At 42.1% G+C, this 25,150-nt stretch overlaps 1 protein-coding gene across 4 annotated transcripts in view; it reads right to left on the reverse strand.

The window, feature by feature from the left end:
• Positions 1–355: 355 nt before the first annotated feature.
• Positions 356–25,150, reverse strand: part of LOC147899782 (transcription regulator) — a 74,007-nt gene continuing 49,212 nt past the window's right edge. For 2 of the 4 annotated variants that reach the window (XM_087376816.1, XM_087376815.1), the window contains exons 35-51: positions 22,896–23,012; positions 22,500–22,626; positions 22,306–22,409; positions 17,714–17,857; positions 17,526–17,618; positions 15,770–15,916; positions 15,332–15,463; positions 15,183–15,230; positions 14,894–15,040; positions 12,752–12,813; positions 12,513–12,666; positions 12,147–12,338; positions 6,290–6,394; positions 6,044–6,178; positions 5,676–5,903; positions 5,470–5,571; positions 356–642 (exon numbers count right to left, since the gene is read on the reverse strand). In XM_087376816.1, the coding sequence (XP_087232942.1) occupies positions 484–642; positions 5,470–5,571; positions 5,676–5,903; positions 6,044–6,178; positions 6,290–6,394; positions 12,147–12,338; positions 12,513–12,666; positions 12,752–12,813; positions 14,894–15,040; positions 15,183–15,230; positions 15,332–15,463; positions 15,770–15,916; positions 17,526–17,618; positions 17,714–17,857; positions 22,306–22,409; positions 22,500–22,626; positions 22,896–23,012 (2,196 nt within the window). In that variant the 3' untranslated portion in view covers positions 356–483. The remainder of the gene's footprint in view (positions 643–5,469; positions 5,572–5,675; positions 5,904–6,043; positions 6,179–6,289; positions 6,395–12,146; positions 12,339–12,512; positions 12,667–12,751; positions 12,814–14,893; positions 15,041–15,182; positions 15,231–15,331; positions 15,464–15,769; positions 15,917–17,525; positions 17,619–17,713; positions 17,858–22,305; positions 22,410–22,499; positions 22,627–22,895; positions 23,013–25,150) is intronic. The other 2 variants (XM_087376814.1, XM_087376817.1) reach the window with 2 other exon arrangements.

Consider the following 25,150-nt stretch of genomic DNA (forward strand, 5'->3'; position numbering starts at 1 on the left):
ATAATTCACAAGACACTGCTTCACAACAGTAGGATTGCATGCATTCCCCAAGAAATACATGCGGAGAGTAGGGAGACAAAAACATACCTTGGAGTGACAAGCGACTTCACAAAAACATAGATGACATTTTATGATCCAGTGAAAGAAATAGTAATTATCATATGATGGGGGAACATATTAACAAATCGTGTGCTTAAAGCATGGCAGATTAGTCAAAATACCATCTCTTGAAAAGTCATGATTGCTGCTGTACACAAATTCACTCAAATATTCGCAGAATTGCTTGAAACATATAATCTGGTTCAATATGACCATCCATGGCTTACAGGCATACTTTAGAGTATACAAATGAGCTGCTGTAGTCAAAACATCATCATCATCCATCGGCTCATTTTGAAGTCCCATACAAGTTCTTGCTGTGCACATCCTGAGTGTGCACAGATGAACAAACCAAAACCAGCAAGGTGTGTGCCACTATGATAATCATCCCTTGATGCCTTCAGCTGCTATAGTTGAAGAAAGATCGTCATCAACCGGCTTCATTGGAGGTCCCATACAAGATCTTGCTACGGACTCAAAAAGCTTTTCAATCTCTGGTGCACAGCGCGTAAATCCATGGCTCCAAAAGTTATAGCGAGGATTCTGTCCAAATTATAAATGATCAGTCTCTCTCTCTCTCTCTCTCTCTCACACACACACACACACACACACACACTTTTTTGTTAGTGAAATCTTATATTTCTGCGTGGGAAACCCCAAAAAGAGGTAAAAACCCACCCATTAGTACAAAGGAAAAAATTTACAAGTAAAGCCTCACAGCAAAAGTCATGAGGCAGCCAAGTAAGAAGTCACACACACACACACACACACACATTAATCTTGTGCTGTCCACGGCCATGCAAGTTACTGCGTGAGTGAGAGAGGTGAACTGAAAAATTGAAGGACTGAGATATGGAGCTAAGAAACTGAGAGAAAGCTGAGATGTGGAGCTGAGAAAGAGAGCTGCAAAGGATTTTCTGTAAACTATAAACTGCAAAGAGCTGATGAAACAGAACTCAAACCTCCGTCCGTTTGCTGCTCCAAACCCTGGCTAAAGTGCCATGTGGACACCTTCCAAAGATGGCTGATCTGAACTGCTAAGGATCTGCTGCTGTTCAGGGCCAGCTCTGGGGTGCATAGGGGCTGGAGGGGAGCTGCACTTAAGCTGGAGGAGAGGCTGAAGACTGAATGCCGGAAAGGGCCCGAAGGAGTCCTTTATACAAGGCTGGTTAGGCTGACCAATCACCTTTGACAGGTCAGCTTTTACAGGTTAGCATTTGACTTTGACCAATCAACCCTTGACTGGGAAGCCTTTGACCAATCAACCTTTGACCAGGCAGCCTTTGACCAGTCAGCCTTTGCTGGCTGCCTAGATCTGGCCTTTAAGAATGCCTCCTAACTAGGCTGAACCTAACTATCCTAACTAGTTCTCCAGTGGGTACAAGTTATTTATGATTGATCCTAAGGCTATAAGACTGACCTACGTAGCTCGTGCTTGATTGTCCCTGGACTGAGGGATCACAATGGGGTCACGGCATACGACAAAATCGCCTATAAAGGGATCTACTAAGCACTAGTTGATGTAGCCAGTGTGTCACAATGCACTAAGTGTAGGGGTGCATGTGACATTCCCTCCTCAACTTGGCAGTAACTGCATCTCTTCCAAGTAGTCCGCCAAAACTTGTGGGAACTCCTAGAAAAAGCTTTCATCTAACCATACCACCTCATGGGTGCCTCGATCGCAGAACTTGATATAGAACTCCTAGATACGGCGTCTTGACCCATGCTTCCATTTATGGAGAAGAATCTGCTCTGGCTACATTATTTCTGCTTGCAGTAACCCAGGCACTCTTATTTTATTTCATCCAAAAGGATTAGGTTGGCTGGTGATGTGCTTCTATTTTACTATACTTTTCTTTGGCAGCCGGACAGCATGAATTGGGGATGCATTATTGAGCAATTTGGCACTAACTTTCTCAGATGCTCCACTATTTTTTACCGATTGGACTTTACATCACCAGGGTTCTGGCACTGCTTGGCTGATATCTCTATGACTAGTTTGTACAAGGTTTTGATGCCTCCTCCTTGGATTTCACATCGGGGAAACCAGCTTTGGTCTCTCAATCATAACACCATATGGTGGCATAAAAGATTGCAGCAGCTTTGGTCCTGCAAACTTCCACTTCGTCAACAAGTTTTTCTATGGCGAGTGATGGTTGGTCCCTCACTACGACTCTTGGCACATAGACATATTGCTCCTGCTATCTGCCAATGATGTCTGTCCCAAGGGAATCCTTGCTCCATATTTTCTAGCGTTGCCTTGTCACTCGTGACTTTTTGCTATTTCTTCAACGTTTCCGAGCTCGGTTTCCTACAGCTGGCTTTGGCAAGCTTTTTGGGCTCTTCGGCATTCACTCACAAAGGCATGAGTTTGATCTTTTTTTGACATGTGTTCGATATTGGGGACTTTGGACTCTGAGGAGACACAAAAACCATAGCCTCTTTGCATAGTCTACTTTTTCCATGTTTCACTACTTCCGGATGTCGCTCAGGCAATCCCTGTATGATTGCATGCCTATTCACCAGAGAGATTCTCTGTTTACTGTCTGATATTGTAATTGCAAGTCTCCTCCTCGAGGACAGCTTCTTGTAATATAAACATACATGGATTTCACTTTGAAAAAAGAGTGTGTGCGCGTGCGTGTGTGCTTTTTCCTTTACGATCTAGAGACCAAAAGACTATTGCTTGCATGAAACCTTATGTCTCATCTGGATCTTGTACCTTACTTGCCTGCCTAGAAACCTATAGTTGAAAAACCCAGCACATTAGCTCAACCATGCAATTTCCGTGCAATACCCATCATATGCTTCCAACTTGAGTAGTGGATTAAAGAAGCACCAGATATATGTTTGGTGACCTAGAGGTAAGGTTTAGTGAAAAAGGTTTCTAATGTTATTGAACTGATTCAACGTGTTACCATGCCTCAACTTTTCCACCTCCCCATGTTACTAAACAAACTGACTGGCTGCACTAGCAAAGGTTTATATAGATGGTTTTGTAGTTTAAGAGTACTGATACAATGTAATACAATTTTATCTATTGCTTTTAAAATTTTATCAGAAATATTGAAACTTCACAATTTTTAGAATACAAGGTTCAACTATTGGTGAATATGTCACTATCGTATTTATCCCAAGAAATAAAGAGGAATTTTTTTATTTTGGCTCTGATCAAAGAGAGTTGACTTTGATCAACTAGAGAAAGTTTCTATTTTATTATTTGTTTCCATTTACGAGCATGGTGGGAGGCCCAAAAAGGACTAGGATTAATCAAGAGCACGAGAATGCATGCACTGGCTAAACTTAATAGGTAAAATGTGTTGGAATTGTTTTATTTGTGACAAGAGACTGGAGAGGTCCCCTCTTCATCGTTCTATTTCCACTCGATTTGGTTTTGGTGCACCCTATCCCTACAAGCTATGTTTCAAAATTGTTAATGAAAAGAAATGGAAGCATGATGGAGACTCTAAACATGGAAACTATCTCATAGATCAAACGAAATGAGGGCCATATGTAGACAAACTCTACATCCACAATGGGAGTACTTCTGAACACAATAAACATGTAGAGAAGAGCCTCGAGAAGTATGGAGACGCCTGGAGCTGCTAGAACACACCCGGGAGAGACTGGAGCTGAAAAAGGTCCAAATCTGAGCACAAACGCCCAAAAACAATCGAAAACTGCTCAAATCACCTTCTAACAAGTCGTACGGGCTCGAAATCAGGTTCCAACAAGTCGTACGGACTCGCGGCATTGTCGTGCAACTGTACGGACATATCTGTACGAACAAAAAAAACAGAAATTATTTTTTTTCACCTAAAATGGTGCGGGACATGCTTGTTTGTATGCAGGCAGCTCCGAAATTTCAAAAAAACGTCGAAATCGGACCTCAAAAGGTCAAAAAACAGCCGCTGGACTGTTGGAGCTACCTCAAGCAAAAGCTGGAGAGCTGAATGTGAGAACCAGGAACGCACACTAGAGCACCAAGCTTGCGGGAGTCTGGAAGCAAGCGCGAGAATGGGCTTTAGAGACGGAAGCGCTTTGATACCAAATGTAGAAACAAAGTGGAGACAGGTTGTGATGGATACCACACGTGGAAATATATCCCTGCTGTTTTGGATACCAGGCCCAAGAAAGCGCTTAAGAGGGAGTAGGGAAGAGAGAGAGAGAGAGAGAGAGAGAGAGAGAGAGAGCGTAGGCAGGAAGGAGGAACGGAGAGTAGATAGGTTTAGAAGTCACATCAAAAAGTACATAGTAGGGAGTGGATGGAGACTTATAGAGTCCCTCCACATTTTCCACCTAAAGGACCTCTAACTTGGCCCCTTTTTCCCCTTCATTACACGTTCTCTCTCTCTCTCTCTCTCTCTCTCTCTCTCTCTCTCTCTCTCTCTCTGTGGGTCACTTTGAACATGGCCCGACAGGTTCAGAGATCGAGGAGACCACACCCTCCAGCATGAGACAGCCCGACAGACTCGACATTTTCGCCGCTCACAGACAAGAAACCACGATGCCGGGCTTCGGGGCATCGTAGGCCCAAAACGTTTCACATCTGAAACCCGCGTTTCGAGGCCCCCAAAAACCCCGCAATGTTCAAAAAACCATAATTTGCCCCGATTTTGAAAAATATGGTGTAGCATTGCATTTTTGCCGCCCGTACGTCTCAATCGCCGCCCATACATCGCCCGAATACTGAAATCGATCTTCAGCGGTACATTTGCCTTTAGCCCATCCAAGTGCGGCATGGACATGAATCATGATTCATGATTCCATGTATCTTTCTCAATTCTGAAATATGACCATTGATGCTTGAATCTACAATGATCTGTTGTTAATAATCTGATTTAGAAATTAGTAATATGTTTCAATATTTTTTGAAAAAAATGGATATTTAAATATCCTATTATGCACGAAACGTTTTTACAGACGTTTCAGGTTTGCCCCAAAAACCGTTGCGAAACTTGGTGTTTTGAAACTCCTTGCCTACTATGGCTTTGGCTTCTGAGTTTGAGTCTCAGCTTGCAGCATACTTCAGCTAGTTGCTAGTAGTCTCTAGTTTATATCTGATTTTTGCTCGAGCTATTGAGCTCTGTAGATCAGTTTAGCAGTTTTAGCACTCAGCAAGGGCCCTGGCGTGCCCTTTGCTCCAGCCCATTGAGGCTTGTCTTTTGGTGTATTTTGTACCTTGTCCCCTAGGCCCGCGAGGCCTTCCGCGGACGTTAATACATCTCTCTCTCTCTCTCTCTCTCTCTCTCTCTCTCTCTCTCTGTGCGCGCGCTTGCGTGTGTGTATCCCTTCATAAGTGTGCTCTCTCTTCAACACACAACTGGCTTCTTTACGAGCCACCATCATTTGAATGTCAAAAGCACACACCTTAATAAGTTCAATAAAGGTGATGAGCAACCCCCATGGGTGTGGTCGATTGACGATCAGCCTTTCCAAAAGGACTCGTGTGATCTGTTCCTGAATAGTTTCCTGCAGAGAATCAAATAGAAATATTTACTCTTCAACGCCTTCAATGATGTGTACAACTCAAGCAGGCATAGCAGAGACTTTAACCAAAGTCATTCAGACAATACCTGATTGGCCTCTGCAAAAAGGTAGAGCAGAACACAAGAAAAGTAATGTGTGTGGTTGTTGGGATAACGCAATTGGTTCGCGACAGCATTGAGAAATAGATATCGCCCCTCTGTGTCAAGTTCCATTATCAATTTCTGGAAGATGTCCATAGGTGCACTATGAGTTATTGGCGTCGTTGGAACAGCCAACTGTTGAGGGGTGGTCTTGCTTTGCAGCTGCTGAATTGCCTTCACATTATATACCATTAAAGCGATCAGGAAAAGGAGTGTTGCATCCAGACCCTCTTAGATGAAAAAATCAAGAACTCACTGTTTAAGAACTTAGGAGAAAAACACCACAATTTGAAAGCTTATAGGACAGAGGAGACCTGCATGCCAACATAAAGGACTAGAGCATTGATTAATGGTACATTGTATCGAGTTCCAGCAGACATTGCTTCATGTGGTGGAAGAAAAAGACGTTGCTTTAAGTCTGCTAAAAGTAATGACAACGGTTGTCTAGTCTGCAATAACCATTAGCTATTAGTGAGAAAGTGATGGGATGCTGGTAAAAATACCTCGCAAACAAGACCAAATGAATGTAAGAAAAGTTTAAATCAGAAACTGATGCAAACCTTTAGATAATCATCAATCTCTGACTTGAGCTGCTTATTCTTCAATGCAAATTCAACATCTGAAAGGATACGTGGAGACTGACTTATCTCTGGTAAAAGATCAACCTGCCATATACAACAATTAACACATTACCAACACTAATGACTACCTAAACACTTGCATAAACCTTCATAAGAGTACAATATATCCAATTTTACAAAATAAAATTTTAATCAAACAAGTGAGAATAAAGGAAAGAAGGGAGTTTGTGGAAAAGCTTGGAAAGAAAAGCTAGGCTTATGTTCTAATCAGTACCCAAGCATAAGCTGCCATCTCAGTTTAGAAAGATTCCGGAATCTCTAATTTTGCCTCATTTTTCTGGATCCTTGTGAATAGAGCACAAGAGCTTACTTAACTATACAAAAATTCGATAGCAAGAAGGAAGATAACAAAGCAACAAGTTAAGAAAAACTAACTAGCATTTCGTAATCACTCCATGTAATGTTGCGATCAAGCAAGGTGCAGGTTGGAAGCATGAGGAAAAGAGTCACACAATCTCTAGGAAGAAAGAAACTGTCTCCAACAAGAACATGTACCAAGTGGTTCAAAAATTGGAACTAGAAGCTAGTTGTGTATAGATCAGAGCCCTTGATTGGAGGAAAGAGTTGTGTTGAAAGCAGAAAGCGCATGAATCTTATCTTTCAACGCAGGAAAGAATTGGATAAAATTTATACTATCTGCAAAGCTTCGTGTAAAGTATGCGCCTGGGTCAGCTTGGAAGCACTTGGAAGTGATTATTTGCTGCAGTAGGGGCACATATACTCGACATTCATCGCTGGTCTCTAGAGCTGTCAAAAGCTTGATTATTGCTTTATTCATACATGGGCCTTGGGGTAGGAGAGGTTCCAATGCTGGGTAGTGTTGCTAGCTAGAAAAGCTAAAAAAGTGTTTCCTACAATTGGTGGGCTTGCTCTTATTTTAGAGGTGAATTCTTGAGCAGTTAAAAGCCTTGCTTTTCCTTGGCCAAAGGTGAGGTTAGCTTAGCAAGACAAGAAAGGCTGTATTTTTGCATGAAAGAGAGTCAAGCCCCCACTAAAAACGAAACGTATGCTTTCCTAGTGTTCGGACTTTATTTGCTATGGAAAAATCGCCAACTCGCCATCTGGTAGAGCTCAAGATTCCTAGGATTTTAGAGTGGCTTAATCTCATAAGGGATTCTTTTAGCAATATTGGTAAAACTTTTAGGTCCTACCCTTGGTTATCACGTGGAGTTAGAACCCTTTAGCAAATTTAACCATCGATAGATCCAACTAACCTAAAGGAAACTAGTCATAAGGGTTGAGCTAGTAAGGCCACCTCCCAACCATGAGTTCGCTGTTTCAGAACCACTCTCAAGCGTAAAGTTTAGACCATCATTGAAGCTAATCACTTGTGCATTCAATACCACATTCATTGTCTACTAGGCTACTACTCCCTAGTGAACAGTAAGGAAACACTAGTCCCTCTTGGATACCTTGGAGGACACCTTGGATACTAAGCCCCTAGCTTGTATGTACAAGCAGAGTCTTGGCTATCTTTAGCATATGGATCTAACGTCTAGAAGCCATGCCTAACGTAACTCATTTCCCATGAAGACCTCTACTTCCCTTGAAGACAAACTTTTCCTGGAGTAGCTTTTCCTTTCTTGGATCAACTATATGTTGAAAGTTCATTTCATTTAGGCATTCAAATTAAAAAGTTATAAATGACTTAAATCAATTTGAGATGTGATCGATTTTGTTTAATTGCTTGATGGACTTCAGACCCATTCCTTAGACATGGGGCAGATGTAACTCTCAACAACCATCGTAATCCTTAGAGATCCAATATGTAGTCATATATATACCTTTGTAGGACTAGAATATATCCAATCATACAAATTCAGATTTTTGTTGTTTTGAGTCCAAAATTCAATTGAAGTAGCACACACATACATACAAACATGGAAATCAATACACATATACATTGCATATGGGCGCGTGCGCACAAAGGTGCGTGTGCGTGTAAATAAACGGCTCTATTATAGATGAATTTGTTTTCAATTCAATTATGGTCTCATGTGCTTCATGCACAAACAAGCAAGCAAGATTCAATTAAAGACTTGCAATGGTAGCTCTCATGCGAATAAGTTTCGTTCTACTATAGATAAAATAAGTGTTGGAGATATCATAGTCAAAGAGTGTGTTGGTGTGAGGTGTTAGTGTGTAGTCCTAGGTGATCTAGTACTAGTTTATGTGTGAGGTGTTAGTGTGTAGTACTAGGTGATCTAGTACTAGTTTATGTGTGTGAGTCTTGTGTGAGAGCCACGTGTCATCATGGAACTTATCCCATATGCACTAGGTGCTAGAGTGTGTATGAGTAGCCTATATAAAGGCTTGTACTTCACTTGTCGCGATACACTACTAAATGAGAGCCTTTCATTATGTCTTCATTGGAGCATTATTTGCTCACATGGTATCAGAGCCAGGTTCCATAGCTGCCACGTCATCCTAGACCTAACCCTAACCCTATTTCGAAACCCTAAATCTGCTTCAGCCTCTTCTACAGCCTGCTGCCACCTAGGATTTCTGCACCACAGCTCTCCATTGTCCCTCCTCTTGCAGCCACCTCTGTTATCATATCTTCCTGCCTGTTTTTCACCCTGTTTCGCATCCATTCCCTGCTTTTGCAGCTGTTTAGAACCTCTCCATAAGCCATGTTTTCCTGCCTGCTCAGCTGCCTCTATTCCGCCTCCTTTTTCAGCCATTTGCTTCTGTTTTCCCCTCCATAGCCTGCCGCCTCTACCCAGACTGGAGCTGTCCTCGAGTTGCTCTAGGTGGTCTTGGCGCCTGTACGTGTGGACCTTCAGAGCTGTTTTGGAGCATTCCATCGCCAAAAACAGGGTGTTATGAGCTGCTGCAGCATAGCCGTCTACAATAGAGCTCCTTCCGAGCTGTTTTTCAGCCTCTAGCACACCTATACCAGCCAATTTTTTGTTTGGTGAGCGGCTACAACATTTCGGACTGCCTTGCTGAGCCACCTTGCAGTGTTCAGACCTGCATGTGGAGTTTTCAAGGGCTTCAAGGCTTCGACCAGCTGCTGCAGCTATCTATACAACCACTTCCTCAGCTTATTGCAAGCCTTTTGGAAGCCCTCTTCCATCATGACTTCTCTTCAAGTTCCCTACTCGTGGAGAAGTTCAAGGGGGATGGCTTTCCCACGTGGCAAACCAAGATGCAATTATTGCTGATGCGTGAAGGAGTTTGGGATGTTATTGAGGAAGAGCGTCTTGAGGCAAGGCAACTACCAGCAAATGGTTCATCGGTAGGATGTGGCATATGTTATATTTGCGGATCAATAACAACGCAAATTATGGAAGCAGCAGAATGCCAGGGCCATTGCTCTTATTGGTCTTTGCTTGGCCGACTCTCTCATTCATCATGTGGACTTCAAGTCAATTGCTAAGGAGATTTGGGATCGCCTTGAGAACTTCATTGGTAATAAAATCAGCAACTCTAAAGTCTTCTTGAAGCTCAAATTTCATGATCTGAAAATGGAAGAGAGAGTGATGAGTTGAGTGATCATCTAGCCCGGTTTTAATCTCTTGTTCAACAACTCTCAAGTTTGAAGAGTGTTCCTAATGATGAAGATAAGATGGCCGTCCTTATAAAGAGTATGCATGGCATTTCTCACTTTGAGCACACTCTTGAGATCCTTCGTCTTGCCACTGCCACGTTTGATGATATGGTGGCCCTCCTCATTGAGAAGGATCGTCGCAATAAGGAAGCCGCTCTTGCCTCTCCTATCGATCATGCATTTGCTTCCACAAGCAAATGGAAGACCAACAAGAACATTATTTGCAAGTTTTGCAAAAGGAAAGGACACATTGAAGCCCATTGCTTCAAGAAGAAAGCACAGGAACAAGAGAAGCATCATGCCAATCTTCTGGCTGAAGACGAAGCTGAACCTTAAGCAGCTACAACACACGTTCATGGCCAAGGATCCATTTGACCAGGGTTGGGCTTTCTAGGCCCCTATGCTATGTGTGTTTGTGTTGAGTCACATAAAGGTTCTCAGCCTTGACTTTTCTCTCTGAATTGAATGTATTTGGAGTCAATAAGAGATTCTCTACCCTGGGTTGTCCCCCAAAAATGATTGTATTGTGTTTTACTTTGGTTGATGGTATCGACCACCCAGTTCAGAGTAAGGGGGGATGACGAGTGATGGTTTGCCCTTGCTAGTCGCAAGCTAACTGAGAAGTCACTATCACACGGGAGGTGTTGGATAGTTGGACTTGCTCTTTGCAGTATTGCAGTGGAGGGGGGATCGGTCTACTATTGCGTGTTGGGTCTCACACCTCTTTGCTCGAAAGGGGGGTCTTGGAGATATCATAGTCAAAGAGTGTGTTGGTGTGAAGTGTTAGTGTGTAGTACTAGGTGATCTAGTACTAGTTTATGTGTGTGTCTTGTGTGAGTGCCACGTGTCATCATGGGACTTATCCCATATGCACTAGGTGCTAGAGTGTGTGAGTAGCCTATATAAAGTCTTGTACTTCACTTGTCATGATACACTTGATGAATAAATGAGAGCCTTTCATTATGTCTTCATTGGAGCATTATTTCCTCACACCCTATATATATATATATATCTCTCTCTCTCCCTTCACCATGTTTCTAACAATAAGAAACAAACTACAAAGGGTCACACACATTAAACGTAACGATCCGACTGGCACAACCCGTATACAAGTCAGAGACTCTCCAAGTCCAGTGCTTTGAGAACCCGTTCCTCCCCACGGTACCCTCCAAAAAAGGCCACTCCATAGTATTGTAAGCCTTCTCAAAATCCAAGGGAGGATGGCTGAGACTCCTCCCATGTCCAATCCACTGCCTCCCAAAAAGTGATGATGCAGCCTCAAAATAAAGATGTCGTGGTAACAACTATAAAAGAGCAGTAAAATGTACAAAATACTAATGTTTCATGGGGTCAATAGTCAAGTGATAGGAAAAATGTCACAATTTAAGCAGTCCACAGCTTGGTCAAATGTCATGGGGATCAATCTAGGAATGTTTTGCCATTACAAATGGCACACGTACCCAAAATGTTCCAACTGTCCTGTGTGCAGATAACCATGGTTGCACTCGTGGATGTAAGTTCGCCCATGAATGTGTCCATGTAGAAAAGTATGTCTATGTGCTTGTCTGTACATATTGCTCTATCTATGTGTCTATGTACATATTGTGTATATGGTTGTGAGTAAGTCAATGTATGTCTATGGCAGTCGGTCGATATAGAATTCCATAATCTGTGTATGTATGTGTGTATCAATCTACAAGCACATAGTGGCATATATATAGAAACACACTTGCACACATAGATATGTGCATACATGCATGCATAGATAACGTTTGTTTCTTTCATGCTTCAAATATTGATTGTTAGCATGGCCACTAATGATGCTTTATAGAACAAGCACATGCGCGCACACATACTTGAACGCATGTCTGCATGCATGTGTTTGTGTACGTGTGCAAAAATGCAGTATCTATAACATTAGTGGCTAGATTAACAATTGCACACGTACACACACACACACACGCATGTATTTGTGTGCGTGTGCACACACACAGTATCCATAACATTAGTGGCCAAATCACTATAGGGGGGTTTGAAGCAAGAACAGGACCTTATGTCATCTGTTAAGTGAAAAATTCCCCTTGTGTGGATTTTAATAATATCTAAAAAACAAAGCATGTTAGTGGAGATCAAGGCTGGAAACATAACATTTGTGAAGTCTAAAAAGTTAGCCAATGATCACGATCCTACACCCAGTAACCTGTAACCATTCAGAAAACTTACCTTCAAATTTGGTGTGAAAGGATCTGGGAGCCGCATGTTCCGAGGAAAAGCACTGAGGATGAGATTCCGCATTTGTATGCAGCTCGGAGGAATGACATCACAAAAACTGAAATGATTATCGCATAGAAACTCAGGAAAATCATGGAGCAACACGAGTAATACTCGGAGTGTGCCCTTGTACAGTAGTCGAACCTGGTTTTTGGAGGAGAACATTTACATATTAATAGAGTAAGATCAATGTAATAACATCTAGCATTTGCACTCTCAGTCCTGCACATAGGCCCACCCTCAATCCCACGAGCACACATATATCCACCCCAACCCCCTCCCCCCAAAAAAAAGGTAGTGTTTTGACTGGAAATTAACCGGATCACTGAGGTCGGCATTTCGGAGATAGGGCTCCATGAACTTGAAGAGTGCAACCAACAGACGTTGGACCAAAGGCCATCCCTTTTGAGAATTGCTTAGCAGTAACTTTGGCATGAACATCCGATGGCTGATCAACTCAAGCCAGGCAAAGCTGTAAACAGACAGCATTTGTCAGAAAAAGACCTGTGCAGTAAAATAAATATCAATTATCCACGTGTTCAACAGACACAAAATACCTCCAGCCAGGCACTCTTAATGGTTGAAGCTGCATAAAAGCATTTCCGAAAGCAGTTAAGACCTGCAAGATATTGTTGATTGAGCAAACCTCCTGTAATGAAATTTCTCTAAATTCAACCTTTCAATGCAACAGCTCGCCTTTAAATTCAAACAAGATCTAATTCCAAGGCTGGATGTCTTGTGCAGCTAATGAAAAAAGATGACTGTTGAAACAGATTTATTACAACGTTTAACTTCGCCCACACCATTTTGTGTAAATCTTTCTGCACCAGAATATCAAATGAAATATTCAAAATAAATAATCCCTTTACTCCAGGTATATAAAAAATTCGGAATCCATTTAAAACATCATAGTTCATTACCTGTCATAACACCAAAACTTTCAAATTGGTTCATTCAAATCAAAACATTCAAACTCTATTGAATGAATTTGTCATAGTAGGACTCCAAGGTCTGAAGTTTCTATAAGTTTCCACTCCAGATATGCAAATTTAGTATAGATAAGCATGCCAATAACTTCCATGGAAGAGAGTGTATGGCTGGCAAGCCATTGCTTGACATTGATATTTTGACAATTGAGCATGTGGATACACAAACTCCGCCTTATTCCATTGTCTGTTAAAAGGCGTATCATGAAGGTATCAAGAACAGTAGGGAAAAAGAGGATGACCAACAAGTTTTTGTGTCCCTAGGCACTATCAAAAACCATGCAGTCCGTATCAATCTGACTAAGCAGCACAAACACTTACTTCATGCGTTAGCATCACAAAGAGAGTGTGCCAACGTCATAAAATCAACAAGAAACGAATAAAGACTTTGTATTGTGAAGAGTTGTCTAAGGCACATTTTTGTTAATGCATTAACATCAATAAGAAATCAAATGGAACAAAGATAAAATTTTATGAAGAACAAGGGTGGAGATGGTGTCGACCCATGTCCCCCCATGAGAAAGAAAGAAAGAAAGATATATTACCTTCAGGAGGCCTTGCGGGCCTATGAGAGTGAGAGGGGACAAAGAAACAAAGAAAGAAAGATGTATTAAAGTCTGCGGGAGGCCTCACCAACAAAGTATAGCAAATGGAAAGAAACTCATACAAGCCACAGAGGGCTGAAGTAAAGGGCGCACTAGGGCGCTTGCTGAGGCTATGATAAACTAAACTATATAGCTCAAAATCTCAAAATCTTAGAACAAAACTAGAGCTGAAACAAGCCAAGATCAGTAGCCGAAACCCGGCACTGTGGTGACCCTCTGGTGGGCTACAAAGATATCACGGATCTGTGTCTGCTGTCTCCCGCTATGTGTAGGGGAGAGAGGGAGAGAGAGAAAGGGGGGGGGGGGGGGGCACAAATTCTAAAGTGTTCGTACAAATTGAGCCAAAGAAATGAGATGGCACACAGCTAGGGCATCAAGCTCCCATCAAGAAACAAATACCATATTCAAGCGTATATGTCTAAATGAATCCAGGAAAATGTCCAAAGTCATCCTCTAAAATCACAACATAGTGCAGTTTCAATCTCATGATAGTCACTCATAAGGCTGAACCCATGAGCTCCATCACGCATAGCAGGGCCTAGCTACTATGACATCCCCACTGACGTCATCAGCGCCCAACAATGGTTGTAGACCATAGTATAAGCATATGCTCTCACACATACAGATCCACACACCCACACATACTTCAGCATCCATTTATACAAAGGTCTTCATACTAAGTTTCTGTCGGCACTCCGGAGGTGAAGGGTAAACTCAGCCGTGACAAAGGCTAGCACCATATTCAAGCGCATATATGATTGCATGCATTAGCAAATCAGAACAGAAAGATGTGGTTGAAGTTTGCCCAAATGAAACCAGGAATGGAGATAGCACAGCTAGGCTACATACTCCAAACAAGAAACAAAGATTGTAGCCAACTGTAAACATGATTGCATGCATTAGCAAAACTGATCAACAGTTATGGGATGGCACTTCTGATAGTCGATGTACAGACTGCTGCGTCATGTTACATAATTAAAACAATCAGCAGTTAATTGCCTAAGTGATGGGACTTCTAATAATTGATGTATAGAGTACTGTGTGATGTTACATAATGCATAGTCACACAAGAAAAAAATTGACTTTCAGGATGAACCGCATTGCTCACTTGGAAATTGCTCGCATCTAGTGCAGGATCTGGAGCATTGAAATCCATTAGCCATGTCACAAAAAGACGGAAGTACGGGCGAGGATGAAAACTTGATTTCTTGTCATCAGCATCTCTTTGGATGACACGCACAGTGACTGTCAGCACCTGCAAGTAAAATCTGATATAATGATCCAGATACTTGAGCAGTTCGCAAAATGATTACCAAAAATTATTGATGAAAAAGAAAGCTTCATTCCTAGGATAATGCAAAGCCGATTAAAGAAACTTGACGAGTAATCAGTCCTACCTTGTTCAGAAGGTTAACTTTGGCCATTGAAGGATCAACACCATAGTACTGTGGAATGACTTCTATGTGAGCAACGAAAGAAGAAAAACACCACGAACTTTGAATGATTACAAAATACAACACCATATCTTGCAAGTACATTAGCCTACCTTCACTAACAAAACAACAAGCTTGGCATACATATCAATTGCTGCAAATGACATCCCTGGTTGCTGAGAAGCTACCACAGTTGCATTAGGCATTGCAGCTTCTACATTCAAACAGCGAGCAACAGCAAGCTCCTGCATTCCAGAAGATAACTTTGTAATGTATATAAACCGGAGTTTATCAACTTCCTATTACAGCTGTAGGAACTTCGCACCATACTGTTCGCATGTGCACAATTGCCAACCCCCAGCAGCAGAATAAGAGTTCACATGTGCATGTGCTGTCCCAAAAACAAACAATACACCAGCACGTGCACACCCACCCACCCCAGCAACAGAAGAAACACACACGTGTGTGCTATCATGCATGGTAAAAAACAGAATCCAGTGATTTTATAATCTCCACAAATCAGAAATTCACAGGCAAGGAACAGCAGTAACCAGGAGAATGCGAAAAAAGCGATCGGTGATGTCATCCCCTTTCAGCATGCCTGAGTGCTGAAGTTTAGACATATAGACGGCACAAGATTTGTCGTTACTTCCTGAAGTATCACAAATGCAAGCCCAATCGTCGAATAACATTGCAACCTGCATAACCGACAGAAAGCTAATCAGCTAACTTGTATGTCAACATCTCCCAGTATCCAGATTACGCTAGATTTCAAAAACTGAACGTGAAATATACAAAGTAAATCAGGTATGCACGATACATATGCGTCTTTCTTAAGAACATACTACCAGCACAACAAGGCAACCCAGTCACATTCTGAGGGGATGCCATAAAATGTGCAATCCAATTTATCTATTTTTATTTAACATTGATTTGTTTACTTAACTTTTTTTTTTAACATGACCTGCAAGCAAAGAATGCCCAAAAGCCAGATTTTAAGAAAATAGAAAGCCATTTCTTTCAAAGAAAGCGAACTAACAAAAGAACTCAAGAAGCATTACAGACAAAGAGGATGATTTTAGAACGACACATCACCAATCCACAAACTGCATTGAGGAAAGATCAAATCCTTCTACTGTCTGCATATCGTGCATAAAGCATGTCTATGAAACACGCACAAATGATTCCCCTGTTGTAAATTCAATGCCCTTTGTACTAAATAAACAATTTTCTTCAGCAAGGAGAAAACAACCCCAAATCAATGAAACTCTCAAGGGAAATGTATAGGTTACAGTACCGAATGTTAAGATGCACATATGATATTCATAAATCTGCTGAATTTAAAGCCATCAAAAAAGTATCTCCTTCACATCAACTGAGACTCAATATCTGTGTTGAATCTCAGACCTCCGAACAACTAATGCAGATGACACCTTTCATCCTTTCCAAGCTACAATGGTACAATGTAACAGACAAGCCTCACAAATTATGCAGAAACGTCATCTATAACCCTGTTTTCACACCAAATAACAAGCTTGCTACACACAACCTCCATGGAACTAGGCAACCTTCTCCCATTGTCTATACTAACATGAAAGCACACTGCTGTCGCAGAACTGCGTTTAACAACAAAATAAGCATCTCTGACATCAGAGATTGCCAGAAACTACGGTTTGTAATTGGAAGCAAAAAGCTCTCAAAATAAATTGCTGAAGAATAATTGCAAAAAGCTCTCAAAATGAATTGCTGAAGAATAATTGCATCTCATCTTTGTTATCTGTCTCTCAGTAAAAACTTAGCACACTCGTCAACCAAATACAGGAGCTGAACTTCAGCATCCATTCCCTTCCATATGCCCACATTTATAAACGAGATAAGGTAAAACAGCAGGTTTTCCATCCATAGATAGAACTTTGTTTTACAATAATTGCCTGACCACGTGCACTACTACAGAAAGGTGTTAGCTTTAAAAAATAATGATACTTTCACATCTATGAAATCTGAAGCATTTGTGCGTGACCCAACTTCTTAAGAATCGCTAATGCAACTTCAGACAAATGTGATTTGCAACTAGGATCCATGCAGCAATGCATAGAAACGGAGTTATGGTCGTGCTCCCAAGTCCTTTCCATCTAAATGACATATATCTCATTATATGGTTCTTGGACCCCACACTTCTACTTTATACCATGAACACACCATCCTAATTAGAAACATTTATGAAGTTTTGACCTATTTTTTCCTCCAGCCAGACCTTTCAAGAAATGCACTACCTTGAAAAGAAGCAAAAATTATACTATCACGCACCTGTTCACGAAGCCCAGCCGGATCAATATTTGCAGAATCTTTACCAACAGCCTTGCTCTCCTCTCTCGATGCACCACTGCGACTGGATGAGGGCTGATATACAGCACAGCAATAACATTAATTTGCAACTTATACCAACTATACACAATGAAATCATCATGACTTCTAGTATAGGCAGGTGTAATCACCCTCTTCTCTTTTGATAAGCGTGCTTTTTCATCTTTTCCACTGAGTGGCCCACTTTGTCCAGCAGAGATTAATGAAGTGTTTTTGGCAAGTTCCACGAGCTGTTGCAAAGACTCAGAAGACCCAGGCCTCTGTGCCACCTGTAACTACCATCAAAACATTGCTGGAGCTCAATACAAACAAAGATAACGCATCCCACATATCTTCAGCAAAGAAATGAAAAAGTGAGCAGATGAAACCACTTGCAGTTCTTTTCCGTAACAAAATAGATAGAAAAACAAGAAATCTTTGTGTAGAAATAATCAAACGCAAACTAAAAACTCAAAGCTGAATATAAAATCACTTATCCCATAGAGCTACGCGATGGAGCAGGGACAGAGAAGAGAGAAGCACCACGCACGACGCTAGGGCCCAGAAATAAGGGCTGGACGCCCCCGAAGGTCTTTATTGCAATAAAAAATACTTCGTACAACTGGCTCTAAGAAGAGCATGAAGCTGAGTACCACTCTTGAAATACATCTATGAGCCTTGAGGGCTTCTTTTATCGACTTCGGCTAGAGCGCTTTTCGCCCACATGAGGTGCCTTTATATCACTAGTGGGCCCTCCATACAAGTAGGGGCGCCACTTTTTGATTTTTGCCTTGTGGGACCTGCTTTTTGGAACTAGCCCCTTAAATTTAGGGCCTTTGTGAGTGCCACGTGTCACCATGGAACTTATCCCATGTGCACTTGGTGCTAATATGTGTGTGTCTAGCCTATAAAGGCTTGTACTTCACTTGTCTCATTAACGATGAATGAATGAAAGCCTTTCATGGTGTCTACATTTGAGTATCATTTCCTCTCTCCCTAGCCTATCTCTCTCTCACACACCATGTTTCCTTCATGCTATTAAAGTAGGTCAACCCTGCCCTGATCCGCCCTGCCACGTCATCATCCTTTCAGCCCTAACCCTAATTTTGCCTATGCTGTCTCCTCCTCTCAGCTAGCTCATTTCACCTCATTTTGCCTCCTTCCTTCAGCTGTTTGCACCCAACTAGAGCTTCCCCATACGTGCCTCCATTGCCGCCTCCATTCGAGTATTCCAGGCACCCTTGGCTTCCTCCTTGCTTGCTGGTCTGCACTTCCTGCAAGAGGCGCCTGCATGTGTAGGCATTCGAGGATCTTTTGGAGCATTCAATCGCCGGATCTAGGGATTTCTGAGCTGCTACTGCATAAGCGCCTACAATAAAGTCATTTCCGAGATGAGACCAACAAGAATATGATTTGCAAAACCAATTGCTTCAAGAAGAAGGAACAAGATAAGAGAAGCACCATTCCAATCTTATTGTTGAAGACCAGGCGGAACCTGAAGAGCCCCCTGAGGAGATACATGCAGCCACAGGTGAGGTTCACGGCCTCTCTTTTGAGGCGCATTATGATTGGGATTCTTGGGCTTCCTAGGCCCTATACGATGTGTGTTGAGTCAATAAAGGTTCTCAGCCTTGAGTTGTCCCTCTAAAATGAATGTATTTGGAGTCAATAAGAGGTACTCTGCCCTGGGTTGTCCCCCAAAAATGATTGTATGGTTTTTTACTTTGGTATGATGGTATTGACCACCCAATTCAGAGTAAGGTGGGGTAACGAGTGATGGTCTACCCTTGCGTTTTGCAAGCTGACTGAGAAGTCGCTATCACATGGGAGGTGTTGGGTTGGACTTGGGGGATTGGTATACTCCTTACGTGTTAAGTCTCACACTCTGCTGCATAAAGGGTCACCTTCAGCTTTAGGAACATTTGTGTATAAGCTCTTCAAGCATAGGAATCCACCTGAATCCTAGAAGGTGGTTTCTCTTTCCACCCTCCCATCTTCGGGAGGAGCTTTCATGTACTTGTGATATTGTATTGCTCAGGTCCCATAGGCCGGTTTTGGTCTTCAGAGGACGATAATATATTCTTCTTCTTCTTCTTCTTCTCTCTCACAAACACACACACACACACACACAAACACACACACACCATGTTTCCTTCAAGTATTGTGAACAAACCACAATATCTAGCAGACAAACTTAGGACATTCAATAGTGTTTAGGGGTTTTAGAAGACTCATGTACTAAAGATAAACACTCTCACCTTCTTCGAATTCCACTTTGCATCTATGTGGATTTACATAAGTTTTATATCTATCATTTTCCTAGGCATCTAATTCATGTCTTGGAGAAAGTCTTTGGCTGCTTGTACCTTTTCTCTCTCAAGGCCTACATAGGGCAGAGCTCTAGGCTGGAATCTATACAATGGTAATAAAAAGAGGATAGCATGTAGTTAAATGCTTTGCACGCAAACTCCGATATTGGATACTCTTTCCCAATTGGAATGCCGATTATTCACATACGCACACAACATTTCATCTGAAGTTCAGTTGACCTGATTTGTCTAACCATCCAACTGTGCATAATTCAGCGTGCTAATATTCAACTTAGCCTCCAAATTTTGAAAGACAGCCTCCCAAATGGCTATCAAACTTACTCTCCCAGTCACTAACAATACCAATAGGCAAACCATATTAGCTGCAAACCTATTTGCACTCTTGTCAACTCAAGGGTTTTCACATGTTTTCTAGTTGGAATGAAATGAGCCATCTTGATAAGTTGATCAGCTATTTCTCATATTTGCATTTGACATTTCCATACTTCTTGTCCAACGTCTTCTTTTAACACTCCTTCAAACGAAGCCCCGTTTGCTGCAATAATGATATTTGGAGCTTTGATGGGCCATTCATCACCATGAAGGAGAGACTTGCTCAAAAAGATGTGATGTCCAATGCATGATGTGTGGATAGAGCATGGGAGGCTCTTCACCCAGGTGGTGCATGCAGCATGAGCATTTGAGCCTGTTTGTATCAAAAAATATGACTTCTTCTTTGTTGTTTGATAAGGCTATCAGGGATTTGTCACCCCCACATGTCATCCGATGAGAAAAATAGACTCGAAACTTTAAGCAAGCAAAAATACATCTGGCCCCCAAAAATCAGGATGGTGGTCTTTGGGGCTTGCCTCTCACAAAGTGGCTAGAAAGCCCATCTGCTTCAACAATGATCTTGGTTACGGATTCCTCTATTTCATCTCCCTCACTGATCTTGAGAGAGAGCATCTGGTTACAGACATTCAGATAATTTTCGAGGCAATGGTCCTTTTGAATATCCATGCAGCATGAGTACTTCAGCCTGTTTGAATCAAAAATACCTTTGTTGTTTGATAAAGCCATCAGGGATTTGTCACCCCTACCTTCTGCCACTTGCGTGATCTGTTGAGAAAAATAGACTCGCAAAGAATTGAAACTTTGACCAAAAAATAACAACTAGGCCCCCAAAAGTCAGGATGGTTGTCTTTGGGGCTTGCTTCTGAAAAACTGGCTAGAAAGCTCATCTGCTTACACGAAAAAGTATCTGATCAAACACCTTTGTTGGAGGTCATTCTTTCATTTTTAAAAGCTGTCCAAACTAACTCCATCCTTCAACCCTGAACACCATCCACACTGTCACCCAGCTAGCCGAACTTCACTATTTCTGTTATCACTTTGTGCATTCCACAACAAAACTTAAGGTCGAGAGAGACCCATGAGCGGAACAGAACATAAGTCAATATAATCAGGGTCACGTGAAAGAACTGAGGCAGCATGTCGCAGCTTATACTTCCATGCCACAAGTAGAGATGGACATGACTGCCAGACTAAGGAATCCCAGGTCTTGCGCGAGATATTATGGCCTCCATGGATAGATATCCTGCTATTTCTCGCATGACCTAATTCTCTGTCAAAAACATTGCTACAAGCATTCAGACCAGAACAAACTCGCTGCCTGGTATTTGACTCACTGCCAGGTATTTGACCTTTCAATCAGTTAAAAACCAGTAAGATGGCACGTTTTCCATTGCACGGATTATCTTAGTGAACACTGCACACCTTAGGTGCTCATGTTTTTCTCTTAGATGTAGATTTTAGACTGAGAAAGAGTGATCTTCACTGAGCTCTTCATTCCGTCTTGTGAAAGTATTCTTTGACAGAGAGAGAGGTAGACTATCTTCAAAGTCCTACCCTTATTACAAGCCCACGGACCTCCACAGCAGCTACCTATGCCCACCTTCAACTAGCCTCTACAGCCTTCTAAAGCCTAAGATTAAAAATGCAAGAGGGATAGATTCCTGTTTCCGGCGTCGATGCATAGTCTGCTGGTTAGGTCGTCTCTGCATCTGAAGGTTGTGAAGCAAAGGTCGAAGCTAGCCATGGCGATGACGGAATGGAAGCTTGTGTGGAATTGCAGGTGATGAAGGTGGTGATGGCGGCGAGCAATACGCTACAGCCGTCTCCAATGTTGTAGATGCAATACCTACAGCCGTCTCCAATGAAGTATCTACAACGCGACCCAGCAGTGCAAAGCAACACTACAATGACTCCTACGAACAATACTACGTAGGAATTCAAGTCTACTACAGTCACAATTAGAGTCACTGTTCTAAAAAATTGCTGTTGTGTCAGGCTTACACTATCGACAGATTCTTAGACAAAACATGAAGTTCAAATTCTTGCTCAATATGGTAACAGCTCAAGACAAATAAGCTCACCTTTCCGAGAGTCTCAATCACATTATACAGCTCTATGGCACTCACACTGCCATCCTGAATAACACATGTTTGAACAAGGTATATTGCAAATTCTGTGGCAGCAGCTGCATCAGGAGAGGAAAGAAAGGGAGCATTTAGCGCACTCATTTACCTAGTTCAAAAAACATCAAATTTTACCATTAAAAGCCACTTACTGTTGCGACCTCCGTCCATCAATTTAGACAGATAAAGATTGTAATCAGCTAAATGTATCAGCTCTGATCGAATGAGACCAACCATTATTTCACGATTGTATTTTCGTTCTTCATCTGAATAAATGACCTGCACTTCCAAGGCAAGTAAGGTTTGACCTTCCCAAACTAAAGTAAGGTTTGACCTTCCCAAACTAAAGCCCTAAAATTTATGTGAACAGGATGTATCCCGCTACCATTGTTGAAATTTCAAACACAACATTTAAGTCAGACTTAATTGAAATTCTACATGGACAATGCAATCTATAAAGAGCATGCAGCAGTTTTGTGCTCTAGAAATGATTGACAACGCCTCTTACTTAAACAACCAACAAAAGCAAATTTTAGCAAAAAACATACCCAGCTGGTCAACTCCTTGACAACACGCTTGCAAACATCACGAATGGATGCCAAGGCAGCCAAATACGTTGATACATGCAAGCTACATGTCGCATTCTCGTACAAGCGCTTAAATGCCTGCAGAAAGATAGATCAACATATAATCACAGGTTTTAGCCATATTCTCCACTTGACCCTTTACTAAGAACTTACCTTTTAGTGAGGGTTTTGCTGTACTTTCACTCTCTTTTCTCATCTGCCTTTCCACATTAAGCTAATGAGAGCCTTTTGGGGGCACTTTGTACACATGCTTGGTCCATGAACAGTACTAAGGTCCTTGGATGATTAATAAAGAGGCCATTTGTACACCTCTCTCTCTCTCTCTCTCTCTCTCTCTCTCTCTCTCTCTCTCTCTCTCTGTGTGCAGTAATAGCAAAACAAGAAGATGGCATGTACGAAACATGATTTTTGGGGCATATGTGATACAAACAGTGCTCTATGGAGTAGAGGTGTGGGGTGGGAGTATATCATCCTCGAAATGGAATGATTTGGAAAAAATGCAGAAATCTTTTATTAGGAGACACCTTGGCATCAAGGCTACTACACCCTAGTCTATGCTACTTCTAGAGACATGATGCTTACCCATAGAGTTACATGCTTTAAAGAAGGTACTCAGATACATTACAAAGGTCAAAGGCATGGATGCTGAAAGGCTGCCAAAGAGGGCATGGGGAGAAAGTCAAAAGCCCCAAAAGACAAACAAGAGCAAGATTTTGGCATCTGGATAGGCACTAGATCTGAGAAATTGGTTCAGGAAGTGGGAGGTAGAGGAGTACTTAAACTACTCACCAAAGGAGGTAGATGAAGATGCTTTTCATCGTGACCTGCTGAATGCACTACACAGGAAATGGCAAACAGCTAAAAATAGATATAAGTTCGAGTACTACTGCACATTTATCAACCCCCAATATTGGCCCACTTATACGGCAGAGGAGTCAGCCACGCAGAAGTACATTTGCACACCTATGGCAATGCATAAGCGGAGGGCTTTGCCTTCACTTCGCACCCGATCACACCAGCTGCAAATTGAAATAGGAGGATGGAAAGACATGCCAAAAGAGAGCAGAATATGCCAATTATGTGACCAGGGTATGCCAGAAACAGAAGAACACATGGCAATGATATGCCCTTACTATGCACACATTAGGAAAAAGTTCAGCTCTCTTCTTGAGGGACATAACAGACTGGCTGATTTGCTACACAAGGCGTCACCCTCAGCTTTAGGAACATTTGTATCTAAGCTTTTCAAGCACAGAAACTCACCTAGACATAAAGGTAGTTTCTCTTATTACCCTCCCCTTTGAGGGAGGAGTCTTTATGTATGTAAGGTTTTGTATTGTTTCAGGTCCCATAGGCCAATTTTTGGTCTTCAGAGGACGATAATATATTCTTCTTCTTCTTCTTCTCTCTCTCTCTGCTTACATATCACAAATGAGGGTTTCATAGATCCACCAAGGTACACGCGGATCCACTTACCCCACTCATTGAGGATCTCTATTGGGCAGTTCCGGGTCTCTTCACATAGACTTCGTATAGAGAGCGGCAGGATAGAGCGTCTACCTAGGGAGAGGCGCTTATGCACATTATGCGATATGCAGGAGGTTGAGACAGAGGAGCACTTCATCTTCAGGTGTCCCATCTATTTTGAGATCCGTGGGCGATTATACTGTCTCTTCACAAATAGTTATGGGGCCCTTTCCCGATTCCTCTCCTATCCAGATCAGAGATGCTTGGCAGGCTTCATTCACGAGGTAGTTAGGCACTGCGATAGGATACTTCGATCACAGAGACATGAGCAGACTTCTTCCTTAGCAGACCCCTCCCAGAGCTCTATCACAGAGTTCTTTCAGCCAGATTTCCTGGACCCCCCTTAGACGAGACCTCGACATGATCAGGACTCAGAGCCAGTGACTCAACAACTCAGACAGAGGGTAGACGCACATATTACATTCGGGGATATCGCCTCCATGTTCACCATCGAAGCCCGTCCGACGGGGGTTACTGTAGCCCTTGTTAGACATAGAGCTATGACCAGGAGACGTCACAGGACTGCACCCTCCAGTGGCCGACAACACTCTATCGACAACTTCCTACCTCTAGTGCCTCATTCACCTATGATGTCCTAATGAGGATGATGATGATAATGTGACTGATTTAGTTCGATCACCGACATGACTATGTTGTACTTAATACTTAGAACTATCATTCTGCATTAT

Source organism: Dipteris shenzhenensis, chromosome 7 (genome assembly GCF_047967505.1).
Source record: "Dipteris shenzhenensis isolate YYH24624 ecotype China chromosome 7, Dip_SZ_1.0, whole genome shotgun sequence".
Lineage (NCBI taxonomy): Eukaryota > Viridiplantae > Streptophyta > Polypodiopsida > Gleicheniales > Dipteridaceae > Dipteris > Dipteris shenzhenensis.